At 38.0% G+C, this 9,455-nt stretch overlaps 1 protein-coding gene across 1 annotated transcript; it reads left to right on the forward strand.

Annotated features, from left to right (window-relative positions):
• Positions 1-1,744: 1,744 nt before the first annotated feature.
• On the forward strand, positions 1,745-8,825 carry sigirr (single immunoglobulin and toll-interleukin 1 receptor (TIR) domain; the record flags this gene model as incomplete). The annotated part of the gene is made up of 10 exons (XM_079257316.1): positions 1,745-1,796; positions 2,286-2,561; positions 2,831-3,038; positions 3,141-3,268; positions 4,266-4,406; positions 4,502-4,645; positions 4,786-4,888; positions 5,065-5,215; positions 5,967-6,144; positions 8,653-8,825. The coding sequence occupies 10 exons, from the start codon at positions 1,745-1,747 to the stop codon at positions 8,823-8,825; spliced, it is 1,554 nt and encodes a 517-aa protein (XP_079113442.1).
• Between the last annotated feature and the right edge of the window lie 630 nt (positions 8,826-9,455).

Genomic DNA, 9,455 nt, shown 5'->3' on the forward strand with positions numbered 1-9,455 from the left:
GAGCCTAAAGTAAATAAAGTATATTGCTATTAAAAATATATTGCTGGTTGTTTAATGATATTGCCTTACATTGTAAAACAAAGCAGGGGTCGTGATGCTTTTTTGCCCTATTACAGACAGGCTCTGATGGTGTGTTTTGTAAATCAGAATGTTTTCCTTTATATTTTGTATTAATTAATAAAACTTTTAAAAAATCTGAAAAATATTTTCTTTATTCATAATATGTTCAGATATGGCTTAGTTGAACTTTTGAAGCTATAAGTTAGCAAGTGGCTATGTATATTTATTTTTGCCTAAATTAAGTAGTACTTATTTATATTTTAAGTGGCTGCTGTCACTGAAGTTATTTTTGTTATTACATTAAAGCCACACATCTCTTTAAGGGTGATTGAACATTTCTTATCCAGAAATAATTCCTTTCTAATTGGTTTACACTGTCACTTCCTCATAAGATACTAAAACATCAAGTATCTTAAATCAATGGTGACCAAATTTAGTAGTGTTTCTTATGATGTAGAATGCTGTTGAACATATATGTTTCAAAATGTTCTGAAATGTAAAGTATTATAACATAAAAGTAAATGCTAAAGTAGTGGCCACAAAATAAAACTTTTTAAGCATGTTATGCCTAAATGCGAACCTTGGAAGAAAAAACAAAACAATTAAAAAACAAAAAACAAGTTAATTTTTTGTGTGTGTGTGTGTGTTAATACCAGTTACACATAATGAACACCAGTCTGTAGGGGTTTTATTTGTTCATTAACTTATTTATAATAATGTTAAGTCCTTTAAGAAAATATTATATAAAAATTTTTACAAAAAATTATGTTGTATGATTTCATAATTTTTGAAGATTAAACTGATTAAACTTTTTTTTTTCTGGTTTTCTGCTTTCAAAAAATAGAACTTTCTGTAGCAGCTATTTTGATTGGTCAGAGTAAAGGGACAGGTGAAAATAGTAACATGGACAAAATATTTACTGTTTGTGTCCCAGTAAACATGTCAGCTATATAACACGCACCAACCATGTTCAAACATGTCTGACAAACCTGTTCGTGTTAAAATATCTATCAGGAAAACAGTTGGTATACTTCAATTACTTCCCACAATTGTTATTCAGCGAGTTTTCCATTGACATATGCAGGTAGAAACCGGTGTGAGGATCACGTGAACACGAAGAGCCAATCATCAGAGCTTCTGGTTCTGCCAGCCAGGTGCAATTGACGAGTACGACGGCTGACGTCTTTGTAGTCCCCTCCGCAACTTTGCGAGAAAACCGAACTATTACATACAAGTTCGTTTATTTTGTTGCGATGCAGGTTCACAAAAGGTCTTGAGGCTACTTGACTTCCAACCCCAGAAAGGACGAAAAGGGAAAACTTTGGCTCATGGCTGTGATTTTAGTTGTCTTCATATTTTTGAGCTTCGGGTTATGGAACAACATTTTCACTGCAGTCGGTAAGGATGAACAAAATGAAACTTTAAAATGGTTGGGAACTTTTAAAAATACAATTGTTATCTGCTAAGAGCTATCATTGCATTCGTATTTGTTTATATTAAAAAAAATAAAAAATGTCCGATTTTTTTTTATAGCGATTGTTAGAAATACCAGGTCAGTGCGCGTGGGGTCAGAGTGTGCTGTGTAACGCAATTGTCACAGTTGTCACATGATGTAGCCTGGCAACAGAATCAGATCCGGACTTTGGACCCGGATGCTTCTGAGGTTAAATAATTTGCATACAGTATGCGTTATATGTACAGCACCAGTCAAAGGTTTGGACACACCTACCAGTCAGGTTTTTATAAGTATAGGCGTCCAAACCCTTGACTGATACTTTCATACAGAAGTCATTAGAATGATTTTCCATATAAAGTCAGCAAAACGCCCATTTGTTGGGAGGGTGATAGAGTAAACATCTTTAAGCACCATCAAACACAGTTTTAGATGAGAGCTCTGATGAAGACACACACAGTCTTATAGCTCCTGGGAGTGTATGCAAAGTGGTTTCTCTAAAGGAAGAAGAACCAGTCATATTGAATAAATACAGTAATTTTGTACAGATGGATCAGATGGGATCCTACTTGTACATTACACATTACTTACACTGATGTTTAGTGTAATATTCAGTAATTAATCAAAGAAGGCTAAAGATGTGAAATTAAGTGGCATTTGTATAGGGTCAGTATTGTCAGTATATTGTCAATGTTGAGCTACCAGATTTAAATGAGAAAATTATATATTTTTGTATCCTTAATAACACAGTATAACACTTTCTCTGTTGTAGGCCAGATTTGTGTGGATGAAAGCAGGTTAAAGGAGCAGGTGGTATATGTTGGACTGCAAAAGCCTCCATATCGACTGCAGTGTCTTCTGGAGTCTCTTCAGCCAAACAGCACCCCTCAAACTGAGCTGACCTGGCAAAAGGACTGTCTGTCGCTCCCGAAGCAGGAGGGGAAGACTTTCCTGGAATTTGCCAGCTTCAAATTGAAAGATCAAGGAAATTACACTTGCACAAAACAAGGCAACAGCACATCATTTACTGTGAGGCTCATTATTAAAGGTAATGGTTCTCTATACGTGTAACTATAACAGAGTCATCTCAAACATTAAATGGTATTGGTGTAACTCAGTACAGTATGACTTATCCCTGCCCCAAATTTTCACTATATGTGTGTGAGACAAATTTTGAAGGGGATGGATGAATTGAAACACCTGTACAGATGCCTTTATGCTTTCCAGTAGCAGTATCAGTTGTTACAGTACAAGAAGCTCTATTGTCTATATTGCTCACAGTGAACACAGATAACAGTGTCTTATGTCTTTGCACAGAGTCTCAGTGCTCAAAAGCTCCGGAATTTAAACCAAAACAAGGCTTGACCAAACTCAGGAGGAATGTGGGATCCACAGTGAAACTGAACTGTACTGCTCTCCTCCTGTGGGACCCATCAGAGGAACAATGTGACACTACATTGCATTGGAGTAAAGCTGGCCAGCCTTTGACCAACCACACACTCTACTCGCACAACACATCCTCATGGTCATTAAAAGATTTTGAAATATTGATTTTCCATTAGTTTTACCTTAATCAAGGGTTGTTTTTTGGTTGAAGGTAGGATAATTTTTTTCTGCTACATTTTAGGTCTCCTGCTGCTGGCCAATTGATAGTTAATAGTTTGCTGGAGATCTCCATCAGAGTGCCAGAAGATTTTGGTCTCTACAGCTGCACAGTGAGGAATGTTTCCTCTGACTTCAGCTTAGACAATTCAAGTAAGAAAGGTTTGGAGAGTTGATGACTTTTGTCTTTCATCTTGTCTTAAACACCACTTCCATACATGAGCGTGAGAGGGCGTCTGGGTTATATGTGGACAAAGAAGACTGTGTACAGTTGTCTTTTTATATGTTCTTTACAGCATCAGGATTGATCCTAGGTGTGGTTTTAAAACTAGAAATATGCTCAGTTGGTCGGGCAGATTATTAGCCGGCTGTCAGATCCAATGGCTCAATTGTCAAAAGTCCCTTTTAACCAAACAGGTGGAACAAACTAATTGGAGGGAGTTTGCAGATAAATTAAGAACATATTTCAATATGATAAATACTGTTAATGTGTAGCCTTTTATTTAAGTTAAGTTAAAACATTTGATGTTGTTTTTATTATTTTTTCAGCTGCTCTGGGCAGCAAATCCAAGCAAGTTCTTAAGAGACCTGTGATGGACACTGTTGCACTTTGCAGTTTTTCATACTTTGTACAAGAAAGGTGTACAAAATTGTGGCTTTATTATTAACTTTTTTTATTTTTATTATCAATTTTGCGGTGAAAGATCCATGCCTCTTGTTTTGTCAAAGTCTCTTTCAATCTGCAAAGGCTGCCCCACTCTTTTTAAGCGGCAGACCCCTTTTCCACACACTCATCAGCACTTCTCTCCGGGTCATTGCCCTGCTGATGATAAAGGGACAAACCCACTCATGCAAATACTTTTTGTTATTAAACAAATGGGCCACTTAATTCCTCAAGACGTCAAGAGTAAACATGTGTTTTCTCGTGTACCCTCCCTGGAAAATGTGTAAAAATTCTGGCTTGCTGTGAATATGTTTATAGATGATTAATGTGTATATTTCTGATTTATGGGCGTATTGAAACCAAATCTCCATGAATTCTTTGTGATTACAAACAGTCTATTTGCAGAATTAATGTGACTTTATTTCCCCTAGGTTCTATATTTGTGTGCTTATTTTTTATGTTATTGTTTGTTATCTATGTGTTTAGGCAATCCCAGCCACACTGCTGCTGTTATTGCAGCCATTGTCATCATCGTTCTCTTGGGCATAGCTGCTGTTGTGTACACTAGGTGTCACCTGAACATCAAACTCTGGTACAGGAACTCCTACGGAGACTATGAAGTGAATGGTGAGACTTCCAATGACTCCAAAGAGACCATTGTACTCCTGTGTAAAAAGGGCAATTTTAACAGTGATTATGTGTTTGTCTTTCTGCATCCTCAGATGGGAAATTATATGATGCCTACATCTCCTATGTAAACAATGACTATGATAGAAAGTTTGTCAGCTTTATTCTCAAGCCTCACCTGGAAAATAAAAGTGGGTACAAGGTGCACCTCAATGACAACGACATCCTACCTGGTGCAGGTAGGACATGTTTATAAGATTACATTTTTAAATTTGTGTCCCATAGTTTTTTTTGAGCCACAACTTTTGTTTCCACAGGGTTACATAAAATGTTTATTTACTAAATTTGAAATCTGTCTGTCTTTGTATAACTTCTGCAGAACCTTCTGCAGAGCTCCTTATGAACATGAGCCGCTCCCGTCGTCTCATCGTTCTACTCTCTCATGCTTATCTTGAACAGGATTGGTGCTCCAACAACTTTAGGTTAGCCAGCTCAAGCATCTTTATACATACATGATTTAACAGATTTGCTCAAGATGAGGAGGAAAAAACTGAGAAAAATTTCAAATGCATCATTAAACTGTACCACCTGATGTCAGTGTTGCTGCTGTACAGTAATACTGGAGTGCCTCTAATGGGCTGTGGCTCTATGGTTTTAGACAAGGCCTTCTGCACATGTTGGAGTTATGTCAGCAACCCATCCTCATCATGTTGGAGGGTCAGTCCAAACGCATGAGTCCTGAGATCAAACAGCAGCTCAGTGAGCATCAACATCGCCTCACCCTTCTCATGTGGAGGCACAACTCTGTGGTAAGCTCCTCAGTGAGGCTTGCTTGTTCAAGTTTTCACACAAGATGAACTCTCACAAAAATAACTGCTACTCAGTTAAACATCTTTCCTTTGCAAGGACAATGTGTAATTTCATTGACCCTGTAATAGAGGCAAGTTAAAAATGTTCTAAACCCAAGCATTGTGGAAAGCTAGTTCTTTACACCCGAGGGCATTTGACATCAGATTTGTCAGCTTTGACAAGGGCCCCCTTTTTTTCCCCTAAAACGTATAACTACCTGAGGTCTTAGCATTTTTGTTGTAAGTTATTTCAATAGTAACTCTGTACCTTGTCTGCAAAGATTAATTGAGTGAAATTTTGTTGTTGTATTGCAGTGTTCAGTAGTGTTGCGCAGATTGAATTAGAGCATGTCTTTTGTCAGCTTTGACTGACTGTCATAATATTGAGGTTTCAAAATTTCACCATTCTGACTTGTTTCTGAAGGTATGCAATGTTCCCATTTTTAAGGTGCTGCATACTTGAACTCAATGACAGGACCTCAGGCCAAAACAGTAAAGCCAAAAATAAATCAAAGGGGTTTTTGAGGGGTTGTTTGGTCAAAGTAGCTGTTTTAGTCACTTAATATGGAACTGCCAAGATCCTGTATTTGAAAAAGATCAACTTTTTATGATTAAATATGTACAAGCAAACTTTTTGCATTTAACAAGGTTATAGTTACAAAAAGTGTGATGCTCTGTGTTGAAAGTGATTTTTGTGTTTTTTTATGTTTAGACTCCCTCCTCAGTCTTCTGGAAGGAACTGTCTTTAGCGATGCCTCACAGACTTGTCTTCCGCACAGAGTCTGCAGGTGACCCTCAGATTATGCTCCAGGATGACAAAGACCCAATGCTGACCACTGATTCGGACTATCTGGACTGCCGCTCTGATGCTGATCCTGCTGGAGATCTTGGTTAGTGGACAAACAGTCCCTGCATACTCATATAAGGTTTATTCTTGACATTAATGCATAAACTTTGAATATAAAATTAAATGAATTTGTTTGCACGTTCAAATTCAAAATACACATATGAAACAATCTTTACTAAAAATCACTTAGAGAGCACAGACCTCCCCCTAAAAAGCTCATTTCCACTCTGTTATAGTCCTACTTCCATTTTATATTCACTGCCTGATTTATTGATGATCAAAACATACTTTTAGCATTTAAAATAACAATGATATTCACAATAGTCCAGTGATTAACAGTATAGCAACCTTGTTCCTGTTCTTCTTTTCCTTGGAAATATGCTATAGGCCCAGCAGCAGTTCTTTCCACACAATATTTAGTGAAGTTGTTTTTTTTTTTATGTTGATGGCCGACTCTGCGTTTCAGACGTTTAACTAGTTTTTAAATAAATTTAAATTATAACCAGCTTATCCTCATATTTTGATGGACACTATGTTAACTATGTTAGCTCAACATGATACTGGATTCACCGTAATATTATTATAATCTATCTGGGAGGTACAAGCGACTTCTCAAATATTTTCTGTACCATTTAGATATGCAAGTATAATTTCATTGCATATTAATAATGTCAAGTAAAAAATAAATCTTTATTTTTGCACTATTTCTCTATTTTACAGTGGTAAAAGATTACTTCCAAAATTAAATGGAATCTTAAGTTGGACCACCACCCATTCTCAGAAAAAAAAAATCTGTCAGTGAAGTCGATTTTTCTGCTACTTCTCTGTTGGATGTAAACCAGACAATTATTTTTGCTCTTGTATCTTATGAGAATGAAAATATGAAACAATCGCACTTGTATGCAAGTTTTGTCAAAATACAGTTTAACATGCAGTGGCATTTACTAGCTTGAATCAACAAACACTGACTAAAGTGCATCAACATAATTACATTTACCAGCATTTCTTGAATATAATGAGTTTGCTCATCTATACTTTGGCATCTTCTTTTGTAATTGTTAGTGAAGCTGTATGGCAAAGATGTAACAATGTTAAAATAATTATTTGGCTAAACTGAAACTGAAACTGTTAATCTTCTTTGACTTATTTGGAGAAAAAAAAAGTGTGTACATACTGCTTTAGTGGTGGTGGGTTGTAGAAGGGCTTTTGGTTTGCTCCCAGCCGCAGAAACATTTATTAATCATTATCAAACATTTATTATCCTATCAACTCAGTAAGGAACCTCATCAGCTATTCTTGATGAAAACGGCAATTGTCCTGGACTCTCTAGAACCCAAATCTCAGATGGCCTCTATGGGAAGCAAATCTAAAACAACCCACCAAAGAATTCATTGCACTTTAAGAGCTTTTTTTTGGTCTTGCTCAGCATTTAAGCAGGCAGAATGATGGTCTGGATGCTGTGTTTGACTGAGCAAATTTACTTTGATATAATGATCCCCTTGATTTCCTGTATTCTTAATTTATTTTTCTATTTACTTTGCATAATTGTCTGTATTACAGAGTTTGTATAGTACTGCTGGACCAGACCAAAGAGAATAGAAAAAGATAGAAAAATAACAGAAAAGGAAGAGAAAAAAGAGGAAACACCCCATAGCGAGAGCACAAAAGCATACATACATATGCATATACGTCCACTTATATACACATACACACACAGATATACGCATGTACATACAAATACACACACAAATACACTTACAAGTCAACCACAGATTCATGGTCCCACTGCAGCAGAACAAAACCAACAACTGCCAGGAGCACCAGAAACTACCAAACCAGAAAGACAGACAGAAAACTACCTGCTGTTAGTGAATAAACCTGCAGGATGACTCAGTGACTGTCTCACTTGCAGAAAATACGGAGTGTAACGCGTTCGGAGAAAAGCAATCGTGTCAATCTGATCCCATCCACACAAAGGCAAGAGGCAGGCCAGGAGGGTCTGAGACCCAGGCAGCCAGCAGCTGCTCCAGCCAGAGTCCCTTGCAGTCAGGGGGAACAGGCCCCACTGGGCCCAGACCAGCAAAGGCCGGCCCCACCAGGCGCCGGCCGCCCAGGGCAGACAGAGCATGGGCTCTATGGCCCAAAGAGCACAAATGCAATCCCCCACCCCTACAGACAGAGAACATAGTCCACGCCAACGGAAAGCCAGGACCCCCAGCCCACCACCAAGCGGCAGCCAGGGCACACCTCAGTGGTCCAGCTGCATCACACCCACCCCCACTTAAGAACATTTTTCTAATGGCCCAGTACCAGACAACTCTGGACACTTTACAGATGTTCCTCATCCACATCACTGACTTGTCAGGTCAGTTTTAGCAGCCTCAGTAATAGCTATGTAGTTATAAAGTCATGGCTACACTGTGTACATTATCAGTTGAGAGGGAGAAAAAACGTATGTGATCCAAACCAGAACATTTCATCAGCAAGGACGCTCTAAACATGAGAAAAGGTTTTGATTTTCACTCGTGCACCTATTTCTTTCTATTTACAGGACTTCGCCTGCCTGTTTACAAGGCTCTGGCCTGTAAGGCTCCAGTTCTTCCTGCTGCATCGTTTTCAGCTGCAGAGCCAAAACCCACTGACATTGACGTGTCAGATCTGGGCTCACGCAACTATGAAGCACGATCAGACTTCTACTGCCTGGTCACTAAAGAAGACATCTGATCACCACCTGTGTGAAATTATAACCACCACTGCCACTTCTTTTTATTTGTATTTATTTGTATACGGTTACTGAAATCAATGTGCCATTTGTAATTATCTAGATTTTTGAGAGTGGTTGAATTTTGTAGCTATGCAACATATCTAGTCAGAAATGAACAGCAGTCTGGATCATTAAAGCTTTTCCCAGCTGCTATTAGACAGTTCACCCCGGAGAGGTTATCAGTTCATGCAAAATGATAACTTGTGAAGAATATACAACAAAAGGATTTTTTAAAAATGCAAGTAATTTGTCTTCATGTCATAGCTAATGATAGCTGGCAGAGATGCAACAATCAACAATACAATGTACTTATTTAACACTGAGCTGTTTCCCTTCAAGACTGACAGCCTGTCCTCATGGAGTAATGATTACCTGTGATGACCCGAGGGACTCAATAAGGGTGCAGCAGGGAACATCTGGTATTGTTCCTGTCTGAGCAGGAGCAAATGTGTAAACAGGGTGTGGCTGACATTTCAGCACGTTAGCGTCAAGTCTGCTATGACAGCACAGACAGATGACGAGAACCAATGTCATGATTTCATTTCCAAGTATGTATCTTTATTTGTTAAATCGCATAGTACATCTGTTTG

This window comes from Telmatherina bonti, assembly GCF_933228915.1.
Source record: "Telmatherina bonti genome assembly, chromosome: 2".
In the NCBI taxonomy this organism is placed as follows: domain Eukaryota; kingdom Metazoa; phylum Chordata; class Actinopteri; order Atheriniformes; family Telmatherinidae; genus Telmatherina; species Telmatherina bonti.